The following is a 24,884-nucleotide window of genomic DNA, read 5'->3' on the forward strand; positions in this document are numbered from 1 at the left end:
GGCGTGTCGGTCGGTGTCGGATTCCGATCGGATTGTGGCCGGAATCTGGCGCAATTTGGACGGAACGCGGCTAGCAATGGCACGCGGCATTTCCGACCAAATCGCGATCGGATTCCGCCAAATCACGGCCAGGGAAGGACCGCCGTCGCACGCCGGTCCTCGCGCGTCGATCTCCGATCGCGATTTGGCCGGTCTCCGGCCGCGATTTGATCGGAAACACCGCGTGCCATTGCCGGGCGCGTTCCGGCGAATTGCGTCGGATTCCGACCACAATCCGACCGGAATTCGATGCCGACCGACGCGCCGGTGAGTGGCGCGTCGATTGGGCCCAGTCCGATGGTCGGCGGTGATCGGACGTGCGTAGTGAGGACGGCTGAAAGCGATGGGAGTTAGACTGTGTTCGCGGGATCACGCAGTGTGGATCACACAGAATATCATTTCTCTTCAAAATACTTCAACGTGCCAACAACCTTTATAATTATTTATTTATCAAACTTATTTAAATTTATTTATAAAATCCTTATTAAATGTAAATAACAATTTTGTTATCCTTAGAACTGAATTATACAGATTCATAAAACTTGAATTATTTTCTGATTATTAAAATGTAATTTTAGATTATAAAAATTTATATATCTAAATAAAAAATTAAAAAAATAAATTAAGCAGCTTAAGCACGAGATCTCCGTGGAGAGAGCTGAAGCACGAGAGTCGTCAAGCAGAAACACGACTCTCTCTATCTCTCTTAAATGTCCTGTTTTATATATCATAAATAATTCTGGTTGAAGTGGGGACGAAATCTAGACAATATCTTTTTTGTTAATGATCAATTTATAGTTTTTTAATTTATTTTTTTATAAATAGTCTTGAAATTAATTAGGTGGGATCATTGGAATGATGAATATTAATATACAAGAAACAATTCGATTATACTGATATGAAATTGAGATTGATTATATCGTAGAGACTATATATATCAGTCACATCGCATTAAATGGAAAAAATTGATTTTGCTACTACCGTAAGATATTTTCAATCAGATATTAATAATTAATTTTTAATTATAACGTATTATAAATTGATTTTCTCTAATAAAAAAGTATATGAGTAATCGAATCAAGCTAAACATTAAGTGGTTTGAATTTGAGCTCAGTTTATTTTTTCTAAGATGAAGTTGGATTTGAGTTTGATTCAAATTTTAATTTTTAAAATAAAATTTGTTTATAATGAAATTAAATAGTTCATGAATAATTTGAATTTGATTTGAAAATGATTCATTTAAAAATTCGAGTTAAATATGAAAATAATTTATTTAAAAGTTAAATAAATCTATAACTCTTATATATATATATATATATAAACCTCTTAACGAATATATTTGCAAATCTTTAAATAAACATATTCGTAAGTTCATGAATCAAATACTGTTAAACTCGAGTTTGGCTCGATAATATTTTTAAATTTAAAATCAAGCTCGAACTCGACTCGTTAACTTAATCGAGCGAACTCGAACAAATTTTTTTTTTCAAACCAAGACCCAAATAGCTCATGAGCGGTTTAACTCATTTTCACTCTTACAAAAATAATCCTAGAACGTTGGTTACAAAGCGACGCAATACGAATTAATTTCCTCTAATGAGAAAATCATTCTAAAACATTAGTTGAGAAGAGATGAACCGTTCATGTTTTCCGATTTATTCTGATAATTGATGAGAAACTTTCAGGGATTGAACTGATCACCTCCAGAATTAATGCACCTGAATTATTTAAAAATATATATGATTTTGCCTCTTGAACAATAGTCCATCAGCAAGATACTCAATAGTTTACTAAACATTCACGATTTGAATTCTAACAACAGTACATCGACAAGATACTCAATAGTTTACTAAACATTCACGATTTGAATCCTAACTACTACGTGTTATAAGATATTTTCTTTCGGTGAGATGAAAAATCTGAAACATTGATAGTTAAGTGTGGAGTCATGCACGCTTTCAGATTTATTTTGATAGTCAATAAAAATTTTTAATGATATCAAATTAATCATCTTTATATTAATTGGATTGTAAGAACGGAATAAAAATAAAAATAACCTCTTACCGAGAGCCCCTCGAGGATTGTTCCACACGATCCAACACAGTGGCTGCGAGGGTCAGTGAACCGACGAGGTATTTAGTACACATTGGAATCGTTCCCATAACTTATTTCAGCAATATCATATGCAGATAGCGAGATGATTTAGGTTGTCGAATCATGTTGAAGAAATTCAAGTAAATATTGAATGATGGTGGGAAAGATCTTTGGATCATGGTATGAACCCTCCTCCCTTGTTCTTGCATTTCCGGAAAGACCTCGCATTTGCTCGAACACCTTCGCTGCTTCGTCCAACTGATGATCGATACTTTCTGAAGGTATCGATCATGCCGCAATTCAATCTCCCTCACATCAGGCACTCATTGCCTTCTTCCACATGCCATTGGCCCAGTAAACCCTAATGGTTTCGCTGTAAACACAGAATTTCCTTCTTCTTCTTCTTCTTCTTCATCTCTCCGAGAAGCCGTCAGGTGTCCGCCGGCCGGCCGGGATGGACACAGGAGTGCGAGAGAATCAAGTAGGTCTGTCGATTCCACTATACGCCCTCCTTTGTCGTCGTCTCAACAAGCACGCGATCGGCCATTGTAGTAATCCCTGGAGGTCGGCTGGATGCGCCACCACTTCGTCTCCCGGAAGACAGCGTCCGCTCGATTGGGACACGGCGCTTCCATTTCGACTTTTTGAGTGGGATCTCCATGAGTCTGAGGCGATTGCAGAATTCCTTCCGGGGTAGGAGATGACGCTGCGAGGGGAGGGCTTGGGAGGCGAAGGATCGCCGCGGCCATCGAAGAAAGGAATCCGCCATTAAGAACAGAGGATTGAGGTGAAGGACGAAGGAAGGCGATGACACCAGAGGAATTTAGGTATGCCGTGAATCGATTCGTTTATTGCACAGGCCCATGAATTATATGGCCCAATTAAAGCCCAATATCTTCCGTTAATCATACGAGCAAATTTAGCCGTTAAGTTCGCACGCGATATCCATCCGACGTCGCTACGATTTAAGTTCTCGTAATTTATCGCAATCCGACGACTAGGATTTATTTACAGAACGCGTGCATTCAGTGCGTACGTTTAGCAGGTTCCTGTTGGGTCTGCCCCTTCCCCTGCCAGCCGATTCATGCCCCATCCCTTCTCCTTCTCTGCGTTCTAGGGTTTACAATCAGGCATGGCGGATCCCTCGGCCGCTGGTGCAGATGACGATGATACGGTGCTCGCCTCCTTCCTCGAGTCGGAGATCCTATCTGCCGGCGTGGAACAAGTAATCGTCTCTTTTTTCCGTTCCAATTTCAGGACCTTTTGGTTTGGGAATATTATGTCCGATTTGGGGCTTCTTTAATGGTAATCGTGTGGTCTCAGGAGGATACATCGGAGGTTAGACCGGCGAAGAGGCTCCGCTCCAACGAGGGATCCCAGAGGGAAGCTTCGCAGATTGGGACCGGAACCATCAGCAAGATGCCGTCTGAGCTCTTCCATTACATCTTCAAATTCCTGTCTTCCGAGGTCTGACGATTCAATTTCTCTTTGCAAAAGAAAAAAAAATCAAGTGAATCATGTAGCTCATGTAATAGCTGGTCTGGATATTGATATGCCAGCTGATGGTTGCAGGATCTTATGGCGTGCGCGCTCGTCTGTAAGTTCATGAGTTTTGCGGCATCAGATGAGAGCCTCTGGCGTCGCCTGTGAGCAAATTCTACTTTTTCCCCCGTTTATCTGCAGGATTTCATGGATCAATATTTATCTTTATTTCTATCATCATATTTGCAGGTATTGCATGAGATGGGGGTTGGGTTGTTCGAAGGGCATGTTGAGACAATGTGCTTGGAAGAAGCTCTATATTCAGGTAGTTACATGGTGAATGTTCAGATTGAGATCCAAAGCATCAACATTAAGCCATGGTTGTTCCCACAACTTTTTGAGATCGGTTATTTGGATCTTGCCCAAACTATATTGAGATTCACATATTCTGTTAAAGTCATTAAACTGAAAGTACCAAGTCATTCTTATAGTATCAAGTTATGAGGCCTTGCATTAATTTTTGGTTTTTTAATAATCTTTTTGAGGTTATGTCAAACACATCATTATCATAATCAAGTTACACCAATGTTTAGATTCTGTTGCCTTTTCTTTTTGAAGGTTCTTAATAAAGTTTTTATAACCAAACATTTCTTTTTAGCGAGATCAAGAAGACATGAATGAGTTCGTGAGAAACACCCCTTCAGAGTTTAAGGAGTACTACATACAAATGCAGGCGGCAAAAAGGAGTCAAGCACCTCTTCCATCACAAGTAAGAAAATTCTCATATCTTGAAATGTCACTGCGTCTCTATGTTGGTTGATATTTAAATGGAGAAGAATTAATTTTTCCTTTGCTCTGTTAAGGTTGATGATAGAGTCCTTGATAGAACAGTTGCTGAGCAAGTGTCAATGTGGAAAAAAAGCAGAGGCTTAACCGATGATGCAGCAAACGGTCATGCCTGTTCTGGAAATACCTGCTCCTACTCCCAAATTGGTGATGCATTTATTTGTGAGAGGACCGGTTGTGTACATGGTATGCATTCCCCACTTCCCAAATTGTCTATGCTAGATCTGTTTGTGACTATTTTTTTTTTGTATGGTAATGCAGTCTGTGTTGATAATTGCCGAGAGGCTGTTTTCGATGCTATTAGTGGATTTATGGTGTGTACTATTTCTGGTCAATGCTTTGATAGATTGTTGGATCCTGGAGATGAATCAGAGACCTTGCAACATGTAAGTTCCACTCAAAAATTGTAACAATATCTATCCCTGGCTTCTGCTTTATTCTGATGCCTATCAGTGTTTAAGTTGTCGATTTCAGTATCATGATGCCCTTAGTCTTCAGTGACCATAAATTTTTACTTAAGTGGCTTTAAACAGCTAGTTTAGAGAAAATTGTGAGGGGCTCTATTTGGTTGTTTTATACATCATCACCTTGCCTAATCATTGCATAATGCTAAGATTTTTGGACTAGTTGGTGGTCTTTTCACTTTCTCTCTACAAAAGTATTATTCAACCCAAAAATAAATTTTAAATGTGTTATAGCTGCCTAAGTCTATTTAGTTATTTTATGCTATGAATGTACTTTTACAAAGGGCACCAATATTTGGTTCCTGTCTTGTTCTGATTATCTTTGTTCTTTTTTATTATAGTTAACGATAATATTTTTCATGTGCCTTGTAATACAGAAGTCAACCACAATTTGATAATGTAAAACTTTGAATTCTCCTTTACCATTGACGATAAATATTGTTCATTACTGCTAAGAGACATGTAAACATCTCTAAACTTCAAACGATTTTGGTTTTTCTTTATATGTTGACATGAAGTGGACTTGTATCTTTCATGTAGTGGATTGGGTTGATTAGTGTCAATCCACCATTTGTTTTATGAATGCATAGAGTTCCAAAGCAGCATGAATTAAGATAGTTGATTGTAAATAGTTGCGGCTATCACTGCTTGTTGATGTTGATGTACCTCAATGTCGAAACCTATTCATTGGTGGCAAGCTTGTATCCTTTTTTCATGTAGTGGATTAAGTTGATTAGGGGTTAATGATCAATCCATCATGTATGTTATGAATGCATAGAGTACAAAGGAAGCATAAAATGATTACAGCTGATTGGAAGTAGTGTCGACTAATGCTGCTTGTTTATGTTAATGATCTCGAGGTGGAAACCTATTCATCAGTGGCAACTTCATACACACATCATGAAAATTTAGGACCAAATGTTATTTAGCAAACTATTTACTATTTAGATACCTCATCCTTTTTGCATGTTATTCAGGATCAGGATCAACAAGCAGCTGCTGCAGCTGAAGAACCAGAGCCTTTCTGGGGATCGGGACGTTTCGGTAATGAATTAGGATGACTATTTCCCTTCGATTACTCGCAAGCGAGGCAGTTTCAATAATATTGATTTCTGTTTGTCTCCCCTGAACAGCTCGTTACTATATGCTTGGTTACAATTGCGCTGATGAGAAAGAGCTGGAAGATGCTTGGAAGTTCCTCCCATGATGATTCGATATCCCCAATGAACTCCAGCACTTTGTGCACTTCTGTAGCATCTGTAAACAGCTACTGGTAGCTTTTGTAGTTATATCTAAAGAACGAATGCCTTAATCCAAGCTACTTACCGTATCAGATGAATTTGTAGTTGCCCACTGTGTTAAGTTTCTTATTGTTCTTTGATAGGCTCACTTCCATATGATTAATGATCTCGATGATATCTTTTAAATAGAAATCCAATTGCTGCTAAACAATTTACCACCAAGTTGAAAAAATGAATAAATTCATGAAAATTTTTTCATTTCCCAGTGTGATAATTCCTGCCCTAATTACAACATAAGTTTAAAAAACATCAAAGGAAATATTTATTTACCGGCCTCAATTAAAAACTAATGACAGAATTCAGAAGCATATACACAACTAAAAACTCATACTTTTTGAGATTACAAAGCTATTCAAGCATTGTAGTACTTAACAAGACTGCAAAAGTTCCAAATACTCAAAATTTGTTTGTTAAATATACGTGTTACTTCCTCCTTTTCTTGTATCTCCATAAGCAATCTAGTAAAGCAAAAATCTCATGTTGAGAGATCAGTAAACTACAAGGAGAAATGATGTACAAATCGAGCACACCTAACACTAAGCATTACAAAAAGCCGCAAATAGCTATATGAACAATGCGAGGAGGAAAACAAGGCGGCAGACAGTTAACTGGATACTTCAAAATGTTGTTGAGGTTGTAGCTGTATGATCTAATCTTCCAATATGTCATGCTTCGAGAAACATCACTGAAAACTGCAGCTCTGCTTATTGCGTTCCGTCGTTAGGACCAGGATCACTTGTATCCCTGAAACACAGTTGAAGGGGGAAAAAAAGTTAATTTGATAATGAAGTATAAGTAAGCTTATTAACAACCAGCACGGCAATAGTCGTCATACAAAGAAGCATCTTTATCACTTCTCTTATCTCTATCGCCGTCGTCTGGAGCTGATCTTGCAGGAGTCTTCTTTGTCTGCAGTTTGGGGAGTGGCATTTTGAATTGCATCTTTTGAAGACGCGCAAATCTCTGCATATTCTGCTGGCCCTTCCGTTGTGCATTTTTTGCAGAGACAACTTCGGCAAAGGCCTTCTGAAGTGCAGCCTTAGCAACCTTGTATATCTCAGAAGATAAAGCGCCTTCAATTCCATATTTGACAGCATCAAGACAAAGATCATTGTACCAAGCAAGTAGACAATCTTGGAAGTTGGATCCATTTTCAATAGCTCGTTCATCTAGCAGCACAGTGCTTGCAGCATTCCTAGTCCATCGTTTCAAGATGTAATATTCTGGGATTGCGTGTACCCCAGCAGTAAAGAAAACCCTAAAAATATGCCTGCATAATATCCCAGAACCCTCAAACTTGCAACAACTACAATTTGCTGTCTTATCAGGTTCGTTGAAGTGGACAAAGTAGGTTCTATTGTTTTCTTCCTCCTTGATTACACTATACTTAATATTAGGACCATCCTCAATCTTATTAACATAATAACCTAACGATTCAATAAATTCCTCCTGAAACTTCTCAAATATTTCTTTTGAATAGACAGCAGCAGCTTGTTTCTCGATAGGTGATGGGGTTTTCAGTAGCGGTCTAGTATAGGCTGCAGCAAAATCTGCTTGAGCTTCCTTCTCACATGCAGATGCCATCTCTTGATCAAATCGTGCAATGAAAACAAGTAGGGATGTTTTTGAATTAAAGTTTCTCTTGAAAAATTTGTTCAAGCTTTCCGATCGCTGAGATGCACATAATTCAGGGGAAAAGTTGCCCCTCTGGTAAGCTGGAGCCCACTGATGGCGAACTTCATACAATGATTGCAGCCATGGGTTGTCCCAAAGGTTATACTTGTCAAGAATAAACTCCCATCGAGTATCAAACTCATCAACAGTTTCAACTTGGTTGATGCATTCTTTTAAATCGGTCTTTAAGGTAGCATATTTTGAATAAACATCTGATAGCTTCTGCTTGCACCTACTCAATATGTGCCAAGTGCAAAACCGATGACTGGTGTTAGGAAATACCCTTGTAATAGCTCCTTCCATGGCCTTGTCTCGATCAGTAACTAATGTCTCTGGGTGGCGTCCTCCCATAGCTGAAAGCCAGGTCTCCAATAGCCAGACATATGATCCCTTAGTTTCGTCCATAAGAAGTGCACATCCAAAAGTGACACTCTGTAGATGATTGTTCACACCTCTAAACGTCGCAAATGGCATCATGTATTTTGTCTTCTTATATGTTGTATCAAAAGTTACAACATCACCAAAGTACTGATAAGCCATCCTAGCTTTAGCATCAGCCCAGAAGACATTAGTCATGCAGTTGTTATTGTCAACTTGAATTGCATAGAAGAAAGCAGGATTTGCAGCTTGCATTCTCTGCAGATATTCCAAAAGGCCCTGTGCTTCGCCTCCTTCCCCAAACGGATTGACTCTGATTCCTCTACTGAAATTTTTCAAATTACTAAATCCTCCACTGGATGTTGCATTAAGCAAGGTTGAGTTATTATGGATAACCGAATCACCGACAGGAGGCTGAACTTTATCAGGAAATGCCACCACATGTGTGTGCTCAGTGATGAGCTTCGTAACAACCCATTTGCCATGATCTTTACGAATCACTTCAATCATTGCCATGCAACCTTCCCTTGTTGTCCCTCGCTTTCTCTTCTTCTTGCCATCATCATATATTACCCTCTTGGAATGGAACCCTTCTTTTGTGCACACGAAGCGGCGCATGATGACAGTGTCATCCTTCCTTGAGCGACGTGACTTGTTCATGCGAACTCCAAAACCAATACGATTAGCATAAGCAATGTAGTACTCTTTTGCAACCTCATCTGACTCAAACTCCATTCCAATGCATGGTTCCCCAAGGTCAGTTCCATCCAAGTTTAGCTCAATGCCAAGAGCGCCAAGAGCTAAATCCATCTGAGGATCACTAGAGTTGCCATTGAGATCCATACTTCCATCCGGTATCAGTCCATCATCTTCACTTATTGTTCCTTCCATTTCTCCAAAACACACAGCCCAAAGCTATGCTATCTCTGAAGAAAACAACCAAACTCCTTCAATTAAGGTAACAACTATATGATCAAGTCTTCACAAATCACTACAAATTTACAATTGCATCCTCATAAAGCTTCCAAATGCCGTACTGAAAGGACATATTATAAATGTTATCAAACAAAAAAAAAACTGAATTTATTCATTATGATCACCAGGCTTGTAACTGACAAGGAACAAGATTGATTAATATGCAGCTTTTTTTAGTGTTCATCGACAAAATTTATGATGAAATAATTGGTTAAACTGGATTGAGGGTTAATAAACCTCTTGAAGAGTTCATGAAGCAAGCGTAGGGTTAAGTTTCAATACTCTGGCGCGCACACAAAAAACAGGTGTCTGAGTTCTCTTTTCTCAATAAGTTGAATACGGATTAAAGGGGAAGCAAGCCTCAAAGAACATCATTTCATCCCCAAACCGAGAAAATTATTTACCTACACAATTGCTTCAATGAAAAAAGAAAAAAATAAATCTTTTCTTTCCTAACATAACTCACCGTTCATGTTTATGGCCACGAGACGAAAGAAAAACAAAGGACGGCAGTCGTCCTTTTATCTTCGTAGAAACTACTAGAGGCTCGCCGGGCACCGGCGACTTATAGGAGGAAGGCGAAGAAACTGCCTGCACAGGGCATTCGTCTGCAGCCGCACACCCTGCGCACGAAGAAACGTAAAGATCGCTGAGGCAATACTGTCGCATGCGGCGACCACCAGAATCGAAAGAAGAGAGAAGGAGATCGACGGAGACGCCGTGGCGGCGAGGAATTGAGGTGAAATAGCCGCTGAGCGAGACGGCGCCGGAATTGAGAAGGCGAGGCGGGGGGTGGGGGAGAGACTTGACCTCCATTTGGGGCTTTGCTGCCCATCCGTCGGATTAAGATCAAGCGGTTGAGAGCCTCTCATAACCGACCCAGAAAGTCAAAACCTAGGCATTATAACAATAATATATAATTCAAAATTTATTTATTTTTATATTAGTTAATAGTCTTTTAAAATCTCCTCTATTTTTTTAATTAAAATTTAACTATTTCAACTATATAAAATTATTAAACATCTTTTAATATAGTGATTTCATTCTCTCTCCTTTTTTTCTGAAAATGATTCATCATTTTTGTATTTATTAAACGGATAATAAAAATGGTCAAACTCCAGTCAAACATGGATCGAATTGGATCTGATCCGCCAGAAAACCGCTCCATTTGTGGCTTTGTAGTTTCCACTCGCGCGGCGTCGGCCATGAGAGCACCACATCCACGGTGGCCATCGCCCCCCTTATCCCTTTCCTCATCCTCCTCCTCTCCCACTCCGCTCCACCTCCACTCCCTCGTTCTCTCGCGACGAAGCGGAAGCGGAAGAGGAAGAGGAAGAGGAAGGATAAGAATCGCTTCCGGCCTCGTCGCCATGTCGTGCTTGGCGGCGCCGCAGTTCAAGTGGCCTTCTTCTCTGCATTCGCTTCACCGTGAGTCGACTCTCTCGTTTCCTCTTTGACACCGTACGTTGGATTTGATTCGCTACAGAAAAAAATGCCCCTTCCGTGTTGATAGTCTTCTGGAACTGCTTTAGATGGGCGTAAGTTGGGCGCTTGTTGATATGACTGAACGACATGTAGTATCGATGCGCTGGTTGTGGATGCAAAAATTGATTTTTCGGTTAATTGTTTGCTATCTTGGTTTCCTCGTGCAACCTGGACTGAGAAAGTTAGTGTCTTGGTATTTAGTTTAACAGTAAATGAATCAGAAATTTGTGTGCTGTCTATGAGGAATGAAGATTCGGAGTGCATTTTTGTTTATTTTTTTCAGAATTGATAGAAGAAACAAGATTTTTATGTTGGCTTACTGAGTATTTGCTGTTATCATTTTGGTAAGCCATTGTAATATACTACAAAACCAACTTATACATACAACCGATACACTTGTTGGTGCTGACATATTTTAGATGTGTATCCCATAAGATCTTTAACCAACCATCTTGGAGAATCTAAGCTTTGCAAAATTTTCAGAAGAGTTGAGTATTGTTTTCCTTTTTATGTCAAGAAAGAATCTGTTAATCAATCTTTTCTTTGCAAGGTTGGAGGCCTTACTAAGGCTTTCAACTAAGGAAATTGCTACTTCATTTTCTTAAATGCCTATGGCTTGTGCGGATATTCCTTCTATAATTCTTGCTTAGTTTGTGAATTTACTCTCGTTTGCCATCCTAATTCAGTGGCTAGAAGGTAACTCTATGAATGATTGATTCTTCTTTTTCAGCTTAAATAGAAAAGGAACGAAACATGATTTTGGAGCATTGAAATTAATAAATGACATTCCATGAACCCTTTAGGCATTGCTGTCTTACTGCGTTCTTGTCTTTCATATGTTATGTATTAATTCTCATTATACTATATGCACTTTTGTTTTCTTGTGCAGCAAAGGCTAGAGATTCTGTTTGCAGCAGAACTCAGTGTGCTTTGTCGCCTCCATCAGTTGTTGAAATTGAGCACATACCTACTCTGGAAGCTCATTCAACTTATGTTAGTAGACCCCTAAAATATGCAGCAGCTGTTGGTCCTCCTGGAAAGGTTGGATTTGAAATTGCACACTGGTTACTAAACGGAATTTTGCCAAAAAATAAAAATCATTGCAGAATGAAATTGAAAATTGTGCATATAAAAAATAAGGCGTAGTCTGTTTAACAATATTAGAGAAAAATATTATCTATATCAAATTTATTCACTGATAACAAAAATATTCCTAACAGTCCTTTATTGATACTAATAAATTGTAATATGGATGGATATAGGAAAATAATGTGTTGCAAACAACTGATAGCTCATTAATACAATAAGCTATTTGTCAGAGTTTTTCCTGGTACTTTTTCTTGCAGTTCTAGAACTGTATTAAATACATGATATGAGTAATTAAACTGTGGCAACTTTTTCCAATTGTGCAACATTGTTTTAGTAGAACCTAATATAGTCCATTTGAGTATAATCAATCATTTCTTATGCTTCTTTTATTGCAACATTTTATAGGCAAGTATTGTGGCAACCTTGGCCACGGAAAGTCTTCTAACATGTGAGGAGGCAGTGATAGCAGCTGCAGCAGCTGAGGCAGTTGCCCTTGCTAGAGCAGCAGTCGAAATTGCCAAAGTGGCTGCTTTGAAAGCTGGAAAGACTACATTTGCAGAATCAGATTTGTCAGATTTTCCGTCAACAAGGACAAGAATATCCAGTCAAGACATGGTTAGAATTACTGAAACAAAGTGGATTAGTCACTCTCATATTGTTGAGCCCTTTAAAGACAATGCAACCAAAGATCCATCCGAGAGTACAGATGTTTCCACCTTAACTTTCAATGAACCGAACATTCAAGAAATATATAACTCTATAGCTGTTAAGTCTGGACGTCAAACTGAGAGAAGAGCTAGAAGAGTAAGAGCAGCAGAGAAGCCTGCTGGTGCTATTTCTCGCAAGTATGGAAAGAAAAAGTGCTTACCTATTCAGCCGATTGACTACTCAGATCCCTTGCGTTACTTCAGGGGTACAACAAACAGTTCAAAGCTTCTTTCAGTAGCAGAAGAGCTAGAATTGTCAGAAGCAATCCAAGTAAACTCCTTAGTTATTATGATTTCCTAACCTATTCTTTTTACTTGTTTATCAATGACCTGAATAACCTGTAGGCAATAAGGACACAAATAGACACTTATTTCACTGTCTTTAATTCAGGCTCATTAATCTACTTTGATAGCCTTTAAGGGGTGTAAAATTTCTGATAGAGATTGTATTGAGTGTGAGTGTAGATACTATAGTTAGAAGAGCTGAATCTATTTGAGTGAAAAGTAAAAGTGTAGAATGTAATGAAAATTGTTTTAAATTGTTATTTTTTTAATATTTCTTGTAACATAAAAGCTTAGTAGAGGGGCACCATTCATGTAGTTAACCTCGGTTGGACAAAACGATGATGAATGTGTGATAATGGAAAATCATTGTATTCTAGCTTCCTCTGTTCTGGAAATACTGATACACTGATACACTAGTTACTCCTTAATCGAGTATGTATATCTTTTTTTGTTAAGCATCTTTCTTTGTTCAGCTTTATTTCTGTACAATTTTGATGCATGATGCTTTGTGTCTACCTGCAATGGAATGCCAGCTAGCTTGTTTAGAACCATCTGGAACTTCTAGGTGTCTATTTGATTTCATTTCATGTGGTGCTATATCTAACAACTACTTTTGTCAATGGACATTACCAGGACCTACTAAACCTGGAAAGGCTCAAGAAGGAGCTTGTTGAAAGAAATGGTGGTGAGCCAACATTTGCTCAATGGGCAGGAGCTGCTGGAGTAGACCAAAAGACTCTAAGGAAACATTTAAGCCATGGTAGATTTTGCAAGGATAAGATGATCAAGAGCAACATCCGTCTTGTGATTTCAATTGCAAAAAACTTTCAGAATGCAGGGCTGAGTCTTCAGGATCTTGTTCTGGTGCTTGCTTTTGCTGATAATTTTTTAAGTATAGAATAGTGGCCCGATTCAGTACATTGAACCTTCCTTTCTTCAACAGGAAGGATGTAGGGGCCTTGTCAGAGGTGCTGAAAAGTTTGATGCTTCAAAGGGATTTAAATTTTCTACCTATGCACATTGGTGGATCAAACAAGCAATCCGTAGATCTCTTTCTGAGCAATCAAGGATAATCCGTTTACCAGTAAGTTAAGCTACCAATATTTCCATAGAAAATGGTTTGGGATTACAATTTTTGTTGAAACATGTTAAACCTAAATTTTCTCAGTTTTTCACCGTAGTGTTATATTTGAGTGGTTGACCACCTTTCCAAAAAAATTTATACCTTTTTATTCTTAACACTAAGAGTTGATGGAATTCAATGAAATTGAACAGAAAAAAATACTGAGAGAAGTGAGATTCAAACATAGTACTTCTTGTTCTTGTACCATATCAAATTTGATTGATCAAACACTCAAACTAAAAGGATTGAAAATTTGGAAAGTGAAATTTATACGTTTATATCCTTAACAATTAGTACATAAAGTATCCAAAACATTCTTTGCAAAACAAAGGAGAGCTAATGAATTGTTTCTTATTTTGACTGTATAAAGTAGAGAAAAGTCATGTGAATTTTCGTTTTCTAGAGGAGTAGACATGATAATTTCAATATTAAACTTCGCTAGAATATTCCTACAATTTGCAACTGTCCATTTGTGAGATACAGTCAAATATATATTGGGTATGAGTACATTGACATGATATGAAATGATTTTGCACTTACTGGTTATGTGAAGTTTTCAGTTTTAGCTACCGTCCTGAACAATCTTTGAATAAAAGGAAAGTTACGTGGGAATTCACTCAGTAGGACAAGGTTTTATGAACTCATGTTCTAAGCTTAACAGTTTCACATGGTCGAGGCGACTTACCGAGTACGAGAGGCCAGAAAGAAACTCTATAGTGAGAACAAGAGGTATCCTGCTAATGAAGAAGTCGCTCGGATCACTGGGTTGCCTATAAAGAGGGTTGAAACAGTATTGCTTACCCGAAAGGCTCCAATATCTCTGGACCAGAAGACTGGATTTAACCAAAATCTAAAGCCTTCAGTATGTCAATGCCCTGCTATAGCATCTCTTCCTTTCTGTTGCATTTGAGTCTCTGTGTCATCTGATTTACTTGATTCAGGGATCTTATTTTGCTTCAATTATAGGAAGTTATTGCTGATCCTGAAGCTGAGACGTCGGAAGACATTCTCATCAGGCACTTCATGAAGGAGGAACTGCATAAGGTACTTGATACTTTGAATCTCAGAGAGAAGCAGGTTATGAGACTGAGATTTGGGCTGGAAAATGGGAGGATGAAGACACTACAGGAGATCGGGGAGTTGATGGGTATAAGTCGAGAGAGAGTTCGTCAAATTGAGTCTTGCGCTTTTAGAAAACTTAAAAGCAAGAGGAGAACAAGGAATCTGCAGCAGTACCTGATTTCGTAAGTCCTGTTTCTGTCTTCAAGTCCTTTTATGTGCATTCTTTCTATTCCTTTTAAACAAATGGATTTTTTATAAGTTCCATTTGGTTTATGTATAAGTTGACTATATCACAGAGCTCAAATCTATTGTGTAGATTGCTTTAGTTATGAAAAATGCCTACATGAATAAATCGGGCTTATATATATATACATTATTTAGAGAATCTTTAATGCTTTGCCCTTTGATTGAAACAAGTTATCCTACACATCTTATTTCGGTTACATTGCCTATTGTTCATAGATGATACTCTCAAAACTTGATCAGTAGTAGTTCTTTCCATATTTTCCTACAGTATAATGTAGAACTTCACTAGTAGGCAATTCTCAAAAAGTTGAGAATGCTTGTAGCATTAATCTGTTATTTTGTATCCTCTGGGAAGCTGGAATCAGTGGTTATTCAACACTCGCCATGGTAACTTCTTCTCGAGTGTTTTCAACTGCTGGAGGACATTGTCTTGGTTATTCTTTATTACCGGTGTTGCAGATGATGTAATGCAAGATATGCAAATAGCCGATAGCCAATGAGCATTAGCCCCATGATGCACACATCAACCCACATATGACTGAGCCCCACTGATTTGATGGCCGGATACTCCATCACTGAGCACATTGCTCCTTTGGAGCACTCGTAGGCATCACGGTCGGTGAACTGGACCCCTAGTAGGAGCTTGTAGCAGTAGAAACTATAGCTCAGGTACTTCAGCCAGACAATGAAGATCGGTATATGTTGGACATAGTAGCCACCAGCCATTAGGAAGACCAAGGTGGTGACTGAGGCAAGGGTGGTTGCCTGCTTAACATCCATTAGTATTGCTCCTACCGCGAGGCCTAGGCTCTGCGCAACGAGAACACTGAAGAGGACTATGAGGAGGGAGAGCAGGAAGGTGACAGGATCCGGCTTGAGGCCACCCATCCAGTATATGATGAATGTGAAGGCAGTTGGGAGGGCAAGCTCCATGGGCAAGTCCCCCACGGTGCGTGCCATGAAGTAGGATGAGAGTCGATACATGCCTGAGGCCTGCTCCTTCCGCAGCATCGGTCGCTCTTGAGGGAATGTGAACACAGCATTGTAGAGCGGAAAGAAGCCCCAGAAGACCGAGAAGAAGAAGATCAACGCTGTCTGTGATTGAAATATATGGATGAAGTACACCAGCATGTATCATCACAAAAACTTGTTTGGATGAAGAAGGTTCTTTTAGGATGCGTACCCTGTCTTGGATATGAGAAGTTGGGGTGTGCCACCATAGGAGGCCGCCGAGAGTGGCAACACTGAGGACTTGGAAAATCCTGAGCTTGTCGAAAGCTTCATACCTCCTCTCCTTCAGCCCTCGGCTGAGCAAAACTCTGAACTGTTCCCACCAACTCGTGCACCATGGCTCCCTCTTCACTGCATCAACCAAGTACACAGCAGTTCAAATTAGTAACTCCTGATGTGTTCTTGCAAATTGGTGTTCTTCCAGGTTGTTCAGAGTGGCTTACCGGCGCTAGCCATTTCTCTAGTGTACCCATAATTGTTTGGGTCTACTGTGCAAAGCTCAGCCTTCAATTGTGTGGCAATATTGAGATCATACGCCTTGATCAGTGCCTCCTTGACGGCCTTTTGCTCCTGCTGCAAGCCATTGGCAAAGTCACCGTTGTCAATCGCATACTTGGAGTTCGGTGCAATTCCTGCTCCATAGAAGAGTTCATTAGAATAAGATACAAACCTCAAGAGTAGCATCATACTCAAGCACCACACCTGAGTTTTGTGGAAGAAATATTACACTTGGTTAAAGATCAGAGTTCTGTATCTGTTGGTCTCTACAACATATTTGGTGCAATAGGTTCGACTATAGCTCAGGTATCTGATAAATTCATTTTAGATTTACATAGCGACACTAGGTCTATGAATGTCTCACTGGTGCAATGTTCTAGAATGTAGGATACACCGCAAAGTGTATTCGGAGATTCTAAGATACCGAAAGACCTCTAAAGATGAAACTTTTTCACTAGGGTGGATTGAGAGGTCTATTGACATCGGTTTGTCTGTCTTTGATCCTACTCTTACATTCATTTTCTGCAGGCTAGACTGATATCGAAGAATTACTACGACTAATCTTGTCTTTCTTTGTATCTTTGTCTTGTTCTAAAGATACCAGTTTGGATCTACATTCCCCTTTTGCTCAGAGCAAACTTCTAGAGTTTGATGTGCTGCAAACAGTTTGCAGCAAGTGCATGTCTACGTCCCTAACTCCCCCACTTCCATTCCATCCCATTGCCACCCAAAACATGCAAGGGCCACATGCCTTCTCCTTGTAGGCAAGTAAACGATGGAAAGAGATGTGCATGATACAGAGAGGGCCTGCACGGGCATGCCAAAATGGTCGAACAAGTAGCTGCAGAGGCCAATCCATCCGCCATTATTGTGACTGAGAACAGTTCCAGAATAGGAGATGCATGAGCAAACGATGGGGCCTTGAGACAGGGACTTAAAGTACCAGTATCGCAAGTCTCATCACACTTGTATGTTTCAGATGAGATCTCGTAATAGAAATTTTAGGACTTTCTTTGATTTTATTCTCCTTTTCTGCATCGACAGTTCTCCCTCTCTGTTTTATGATTGAGAAAATTGAAACTCATGTTCGAGGGATGCATGGGGAGAAGACTCACCGTTGGCGAGATCCAGCAAGAGGTCGGCGGGGTTGGCGCTGTCGGTCGGCGAGGGGAAGCCGACGGAGGTGAAGTAGTCGATGGCGGTGGCGGCGCGGCCGTAGTAGATGGCGGCGCCATCGGAGGAGAGGAGCACCACCTTGTGGAACATGTGGTAGAGGCGGGTGGATGGCTGGTGGATGGTGGTGACGACGGTGCGGCCCTTGTCGGCGGCGAGCCGCCGGAGGGTGGCGATGATGCGCGCGGCGGTGGTGGAGTCGAGCCCCGAGGTGGGCTCGTCCAGCAGCAGCAGGCTGGGGTCCACCAGCATCTCCAGCCCGATGCTGACGCGCTTCCGCTCGCCGCCAGAGACGCCGCGCACGCCGCGCGCGCCGCCGACCATGGAGTGCGCCACCCGGCCCAGGCCCAGCTCCGCCACCACCTCCTGGGCCTGGCGGGCCTTCTCCGCCCGCGACAGCGCCGCCGGCAGCCGCAGCAGCGCCGTGAACAGAAGCGTCTCCGCCACCGTCAGGTGCGGGTACAGCACGTCCTCCTGCGCCACGAACCCAGTGCGCCGCTTCACCCCAGCCGAGAACGGGCTCCCGTTGTAAGTGATCTTGCCGGAGAGCTTCCCGCCGAGGCGCCCACCGAGCGCCGTCAGGAGAGTCGTCTTGCCACTGCCCGAGGGGCCGAGCATGGCCAGCAGCTCCCCCGGACACACAACTCCGGTGATCCCATTGACTATCGTCTTCTCCGCCGGCGCCGCCCCTCTCTTCCTCCGCCACCACCCCCCTCCTTCTCCAACCTTCACCTTCACCTTGTACACCACCTCCTCAAACTGCATAAAAATCGCATCTTTTCTTCACATAAAACAGAGCACTAAAACAGAGGAGCAAAACACTACACTACCATAAATTGGCTACCTTAAGGGTGATCGGGAAGACAGAGGTCGCGTCGGCCGGGTAGGTGACGACGGTGGACGGCGGCGGGTTGACTTCTCGGCCGGCGACGAACTCCGTTTCGGGCTCAGGCGTTCCCATGGTGGATCAGTGGAGGAGGAATTGGAAGGTTGTTTGATGATGGTTAAGGAGAAAGCACAAACTTATAAGAGAGAGAGGCCCACCAATATGCTTTGTTGCACTCACTTTTAGTTCTAAGAGTTCAAAAAATGCCACCCAAAAGTTACTACTTGATCTTATGCTAAGAAAATTATATCGATATTTGTCGCGATAAGGGTTCAAATCCGTATAATAAGACCGCTAAGAGAATTTAATCTTGTTACTTTTGCCCTAAATGGGAAACAATCTTACATCGAATACGACATGATGATACACCCTTGTTAGCTACCACGAAGAAGAGGTTACATTTTAGTTGCCCTTGTTCGCGAGGAGACACAAAAGATTGTACTTTAGTTGCTCTTGTTTGTGAGGAGACATGATACCTTAAAATTTGCGTACATTGAACGAATGTTGGCACCGAGATGCTTCGCTAGTGTTACGGTAGATGAATGATGCTCATTGTGCTCCTTTTGGTTCATTGTCTTGGTGGGAAAGTGCTCAAGTGGCTCATGTTGTTTGAAGTGTATAAGTAGAGATGCTTTCCTTAATTATGCATTGATTTATTCTAATTGTTGTTGTTATCCCAATTGTTTTATATTAAGTGTAGGATGAGATTTCAATTGTACATGAGTATATATATGAGAATATTCACGTATGTATATACAAAAGAAGTGAGAGATAGCGATAAAGAAAATGATTTTTCAAGGACTAGCATGTGTGAGACTATTCAAATTATTCGAATCGATTAATCAATTCAAATTAGAATTTCTAGTGCTAAGTTTGATATAATTTTAATTTAGAAATTGAGAGGAGTCAAGGATCAATAAAAATTCTAGATCAATAAAAATTTTTAAGACTCCCCTAGTTTATATCATGATTTTGAAATTCTAGATATCCTTAAGTGTCTCAAAATCACTTCAAATTATCACTATTATACTTTCAGGAGCCTCTTGGATATAACTATGCTCTTAGACTTAGATTTCACAATCGAAATTGACAGTTATTTTTTGAAATTTAAATAGCCTTGGATAATTTATCACAAAATCGTTTAAAAAGTCTAGACTTGTCATACTCACTTATCAACATCATCAAATGGTTCATAGGACTCCTCTAGTTCAAACCATATCAAGATGTTAAAATTCTAAACACTATAGGGTCATCAATGAGTTTTTGCCAAAACTTATTGATGATCTTACACATTTCAGAAACACGTCAACTCAAACTCATTGCACTTCTTGCAACTTGCTGAGTATAATCATGCCCTTAAACATGGAGTGAGGTATTAAGATTGGAGTATTAAAATTTATTATAGTCGGCTGATTAGTCAAGATTAGTCGATTGCTAATGATAGATTCGTGATAGTCCAATAAAAAAATTTATAGTTGACTAGTGCAATCCATAGATGAAGTATAAAAATAAAAAAATAATAAGAATCAACTAAGATAGTCAATTGAATATATAACACTCGATATAAGTCAAGAATATCATTAGTCAACTACTAGTAAAGGACAAGTTGGCTACGAAGGTTCGATAAATTATCAAAATTTATTAAAGGAAAAAAGAATATAATTATAAAATCTTTGCATATATATCTATATGATTTGCACGTGGAGAAAGCTAAGGCAAGGAGAATAATATCAATTATGATGCATACAAAAGCATAGATCTATTTTAAATGTGCACCCACTTAGAAAAAGCTTTCCTTTCCTTTCCTTAGAGTCGTGGAGAAGCAACAAGCAACAGGAGGAGGGGCCGGGGTTCTCTTCCGACCAGTAAATCAGACAAAATTTAGCAAATCTTACACATAGATTTTCTAATGGAAGCCGGCCCTCTTCTACTTGTTAGATTCGATATCGAAATTTGATTTTGTCGCTAACATAATGGCTCCTTCATAAGAGACTTGTGTTCGCGAAGAAATTAATTAATAATGCTTTCGATATATATATAAAGCTTCTAAAGGGGAAATTGAGTCCCCCCTCCCCTTTTCTTTCCACAATCATAGTTGATTAGAAATCACATGCTCCCCACTCATCTATATGTGTGTGTGAAGAAAAGAAAAGAAAGAAAATTAAGGAGGAAGATCAATGAAATGAAAGAGATCGATAAAAAAAAAACATCAAAGAAGAAACCACAACATGTGTGTTTACTCTTCCTTGTTTGCTTTTTCGTAAGATTCTTAAGCAAGCATATATCATATCTCTAAATCATACGGATAACAATTTTATAGTCATAGGTATATATATATATAAAAGTAGGGTTTAGATGCATATATGGCATGCTATGAAATCAATATCTCAAGATTTGGTGGAATGATTCGTAAATTTATAATATTAAAAAATTAATTAATATTAATAATTATTATTCTATACCACAATTTGCTCCATAAATTAATTTATGAGGGAACATGAACATTATTCATATCTTGAAGAATCATCAAAGATATTAATGAAAGGTGATTGGATCATCACCATGCGTAAAGCAATCCTTTGAAGAACAATATATAATTATATTATTATAAAAATAAAAAATAAGAATCTAAGGATTTCATGAAATATTTACTCTAATAATTTAATATTTTGTAGGAATATAACTAGTTATATGACAATTAGAGATCGTGATCTGTTTCCTATAGCCCTTTTTTTTAGTTTTAGTTTTCCAAAAAGAAACAATGAATTGAATAATGCATGAATAAAATAAAATAATTCAGTTAACATCAAAATATGTCCTCATTCATGCATGCACGATGCATGCATGCCACGTGTACTTGAGCTTCGATTTCCTCAACCTCGAATGAAACAAAGTGATGCCACCTTTTTTAAAGAAAATTATATTATATATACACGACATCCCGTTCATGATATCCATATACGATTTCATGAGCAACTATTTTTTTTTATTTTTTTTTTTATACTTAATATTATAACTTAACTTTTAAATTTTAAAAAAAAATAATTAAAAAAAATATTGTTACTATTTCATACAATCTTTTGTCATGAATTAACATAATAATTTACACTGACCAATTATAAAAGTATATGATTTTTTTGTTTTAATTTATTTATTAAATAAATTTGAAGTTCAGAAATGAATTTTTAAAATATTCATTTCATTTAAAATTAAGTTAAATTGATTTTAAATTAAACATCATTTTTGAAGTTAAATAAACAAGAAATAGTGTCTATCCTTTATAGAAGTAGAGAGGTCGATCGATCACTGGTATTTAATTTTTATAAGATTGATTAAATCCTAAATTAAGTTATCTTTTGAAAAGTGGGAAAAGTGGTTAATGCAAATCCACTTTAATGATACGATGCTAAATGATGATTATGGTGATGACTCTATTCTATTCTATTAATTAATTAATTAACTTAACTTAGAATTAGATCGAAGCCTAACCTTTTTGCCTTTAGCACAATTAAATAATTAATGTAGCAAGACTTCACTTTTTACCCTCGAGTTTATTCCCTTATTCGAAATGTCCTTGGAAGTTTTAAAGTCATAAAACTACCCTTTAAAGGGTTTTGATTCTTAGGGTTTCACAAAAAAGATTTTATGCTTTCGCAAAAAGTAGTAGGAAATTATTTAAAAAACATGATAGGATGTCACTAGAAAACCCTAGTTGCCAAGCGAATGAGCAAGCACTTATCGACACTTGCTCAAACTCTAACTAGCCTTAGGTTTGGTAGGTTCTATTGCGATGATGATTCTTCTTCTTCTTTGACTGCTTAATGGAGTGCAACTTAGATTGTTGATAAGATTTGGCCTTGATATTTGAAGAGTTATTATGGCACAAATTAATGATGTATAATTAGACGGCACTAACAAATTAAGTTAGTGTGTATCCAATGACTTGCGTGGAGGAAAAGAACCACTTTGTTATGTTGAAAGAGCTTCAAAGTTAAAGAGAAGATGCTTGATTTGAACTATTCTTTTACTTAGTGCTCTTTCTCTTCGTATACTTGATTTAATCTAGCTAGTTCCTAGAGGTAGCCGAGGTTACAAAAAATAAACTAAAAAAACTTAGTGATCAGGTCAAACCACACTCGCTTTGTGCTTGTCTAACTCGGTCGGTAACAAACAAGATCGGCGACACACAATATCACTTCCAATTCCAAAGGTGACTTAAGTTTCTTCATTGCAATGATAAATATAATCGACCATAGAATATAATGGCACTTAGAACAAACTTCGAATAGTGAATTAATTTGAACTTTTACTTGAAATTTAATCTACTTAGCTTATGATTAAATTAAACAAGTGTTGGTGTTTTTATAGAATGGATTTTGGGTCAGTTGAAAAGGCTGCCAGAGAGATAGATTTATATATTCCATCTTTATTCGCCATCTTTTTTAATTAGATTTAGTAGAGATTTATTCCTTCTCGATCGGAGGGTAAAAACAAATAGAAAAATAAATAATAATTATATTAATATTAATCTCTGGTGATCTATGTGTTGTATCAGTTTATTATTACACTCAGTTATTTATTTATTTTGCTTTCTGACTTTGGGAGGAGTTCTAAGCATGTGACTTCTGTTCTTTCTGTCTGTGATTGATATTTATTTATTTAGATGAGAAATAATTGAAAATTATATTTATATATATATAAGATTTTGATAAGTGATGCGCGATAAAAGATTTCGGAGGTCTTATTTTTTCTTATAGTTAAATTATTTAAAATTTTCCTTTTAAAATGTAAGAGTTGAGTTATAATATTAATTATAAAAAAATTTAAAATAAAAATATTTAATTGTTCACGGCAGAATAACAAGTCAATATATCTCATGAACAATTAAATTTTTTTATTTTAAAATTTTTTATATTTAATATTATAATCTAATTTTTTAGAATACACTGTTAAATGATTTAATTATAAATAAACAAATTGACGTCCAGATATAAATCTTTTCTAACGAATCATTTTACTCATTCTTGTTTTCTTCTATGAACACGTCGTTATCTGCAGCGACTGCAGTATCACCGTTTGATAGAATGATGAACATCATTGACTTCCACGTAGCGTCATTTCTGATAAGGAGTTAAAGCTCATAGTGGAATCGTGATCCTAAATAGAATAGATTTGGATTAAGATCGAATTATTGGGATCTGATAAATCGTACTATATTATTAAATAATTTTTAAAATTATATGATACCTAATTAACAATTAAAAAAATATTTAAATCAATTAATAATTATATATATATATATATATATATATATATATATATATAATCACTCTCAACTCAACTCTTCCATTATTATCTATACAAATTTAAATTCATTAGTAATTTAATTAATACTATAATATAATAATACTCAATCATATTTATTTTTTATAAAAAATATAAAATTTCTATTAATACAATAATAATAATATTTAATTTTAAAAATATTCTCTTGATTTATAAAACAATCTAATTTAAAAACCAACAAATCAATCAACGGAGCGAAAAACATTAAATCTGTTGATTCAAATATAATAATCTTTTAAAAATCCATTTTTTCAGCATAATATCAACTCATCATTTAAAAAATAATAAAATATTATTGATAAAAATTAACTCAAAAATATATTTAAATAATCTCAAAATTCTAACTTAAAAGATAAAAATAATAATAATAAATAAAATAAAATCTTTCAAACCTTCAAAAAAAATTTAAACAATATTTTTAAATCTGAGCAATAAGAATAAACTTTATAATTAACTATAAATTAATAAATTTTGATTTGATATATTATAAATTTTATAATTTAATTCGAGTTAAAATTTATGAACTCTTAGAATTTCCACCATTCCTACTCAGATTCTATTGCAAAAATCAATTCTACACGATTCAAAATCAATTTCTACTTCTAGATTGTAGAATTGCATGATCCAAAATCGCGATTTTATAAACTGTGATTGAGGCTGATATGCAATTGGTATGTAAGTAATCAATAAGAAAATAATTGAATCAAGTCCATAACAAGA

General features: G+C 37.7%; 4 protein-coding genes across 4 annotated transcripts; 2 read left to right on the forward strand and 2 right to left on the reverse strand.

Moving 5' to 3' along the window:
* Window positions 1–3,234: 3,234 nt before the first annotated feature.
* Window positions 3,235–6,303, forward strand: LOC141840461 (F-box protein SKIP31). Its single transcript, XM_074728448.1, has 9 exons — window positions 3,235–3,358; window positions 3,457–3,600; window positions 3,706–3,779; window positions 3,865–3,940; window positions 4,274–4,384; window positions 4,479–4,647; window positions 4,723–4,847; window positions 5,903–5,969; window positions 6,059–6,303. The coding sequence occupies exons 1-9, from the start codon at window positions 3,266–3,268 to the stop codon at window positions 6,130–6,132; spliced, it is 933 nt and encodes a 310-aa protein (XP_074584549.1). The 5' UTR covers window positions 3,235–3,265; the 3' UTR covers window positions 6,133–6,303.
* A 303-nt stretch (window positions 6,304–6,606) lies between these two features.
* Window positions 6,607–10,024, reverse strand: LOC141837814 (protein FAR1-RELATED SEQUENCE 5-like). The gene is made up of 3 exons (XM_074725186.1): window positions 9,720–10,024; window positions 7,062–9,204; window positions 6,607–6,970 (listed from the first exon to the last, which is right to left on the reverse strand). The coding sequence occupies exons 2-3, from the start codon at window positions 9,167–9,169 to the stop codon at window positions 6,931–6,933; spliced, it is 2,148 nt and encodes a 715-aa protein (XP_074581287.1). The 5' UTR covers window positions 9,170–9,204; window positions 9,720–10,024; the 3' UTR covers window positions 6,607–6,930.
* Window positions 10,025–10,520: 496 nt separating this feature from the next.
* LOC141840213 (RNA polymerase sigma factor sigB-like) lies at window positions 10,521–15,356 on the forward strand. The gene is made up of 7 exons (XM_074728131.1): window positions 10,521–10,681; window positions 11,628–11,779; window positions 12,233–12,805; window positions 13,453–13,683; window positions 13,763–13,903; window positions 14,604–14,804; window positions 14,909–15,356. Exons 1-7 carry the CDS (start codon window positions 10,624–10,626, stop codon window positions 15,188–15,190), a joined length of 1,638 nt encoding a protein of 545 aa, XP_074584232.1. The 5' UTR covers window positions 10,521–10,623; the 3' UTR covers window positions 15,191–15,356.
* Window positions 15,357–15,404: 48 nt separating this feature from the next.
* LOC141838716 (ABC transporter G family member 14-like) lies at window positions 15,405–18,913 on the reverse strand. The gene is made up of 5 exons (XM_074726273.1): window positions 18,777–18,913; window positions 17,875–18,691; window positions 16,705–16,893; window positions 16,434–16,612; window positions 15,405–16,345 (listed from the first exon to the last, which is right to left on the reverse strand). Exons 1-5 carry the CDS (start codon window positions 18,891–18,893, stop codon window positions 15,695–15,697), a joined length of 1,953 nt encoding a protein of 650 aa, XP_074582374.1. The 5' UTR covers window positions 18,894–18,913; the 3' UTR covers window positions 15,405–15,694.
* Between the last annotated feature and the right edge of the window lie 5,971 nt (window positions 18,914–24,884).

Source organism: Curcuma longa, chromosome 11, assembly GCF_044706935.1.
Source record: "Curcuma longa cultivar G26 ecotype Majalengka, Jawa Barat chromosome 11, ITB_CL_G26_1.1, whole genome shotgun sequence".
Taxonomy (NCBI): Eukaryota; Viridiplantae; Streptophyta; class Magnoliopsida; order Zingiberales; family Zingiberaceae; genus Curcuma; species Curcuma longa.

Coding starts and splice junctions, on each gene's coding strand:
- LOC141840213 (XM_074728131.1), top strand. CDS start 10,624: ATGTCGTGCTTGGCGGCGCCGCAGTTCAAGTGGCCTTCTTCTCTGCAT. Junction 13,684..13,762: donor GTCTTCAGGATCTTGTTCTG/GTGCTTGCTTTT, acceptor TTTCTTCAACAG/GAAGGATGTAGGGGCCTTGT. Junction 13,904..14,603: donor CAAGGATAATCCGTTTACCA/GTAAGTTAAGCT, acceptor TAAGCTTAACAG/TTTCACATGGTCGAGGCGAC.
- LOC141837814 (XM_074725186.1), bottom strand. CDS start 9,169: ATGGAAGGAACAATAAGTGAAGATGATGGACTGATACCGGATGGAAGT. Junction 6,971..7,061: donor AGTGATAAAGATGCTTCTTT/GTATGACGACTA, acceptor ACTGTGTTTCAG/GGATACAAGTGATCCTGGTC.
- LOC141840461 (XM_074728448.1), top strand. CDS start 3,266: ATGGCGGATCCCTCGGCCGCTGGTGCAGATGACGATGATACGGTGCTC. Junction 4,385..4,478: donor AAGCACCTCTTCCATCACAA/GTAAGAAAATTC, acceptor TGCTCTGTTAAG/GTTGATGATAGAGTCCTTGA. Junction 4,648..4,722: donor GAGGACCGGTTGTGTACATG/GTATGCATTCCC, acceptor ATGGTAATGCAG/TCTGTGTTGATAATTGCCGA.
- LOC141838716 (XM_074726273.1), bottom strand. CDS start 18,893: ATGGGAACGCCTGAGCCCGAAACGGAGTTCGTCGCCGGCCGAGAAGTC. Junction 16,894..17,874: donor CTTGCTGGATCTCGCCAACG/GTGAGTCTTCTC, acceptor TCTATGGAGCAG/GAATTGCACCGAACTCCAAG. Junction 16,613..16,704: donor TAGAGAAATGGCTAGCGCCG/GTAAGCCACTCT, acceptor TGGTTGATGCAG/TGAAGAGGGAGCCATGGTGC.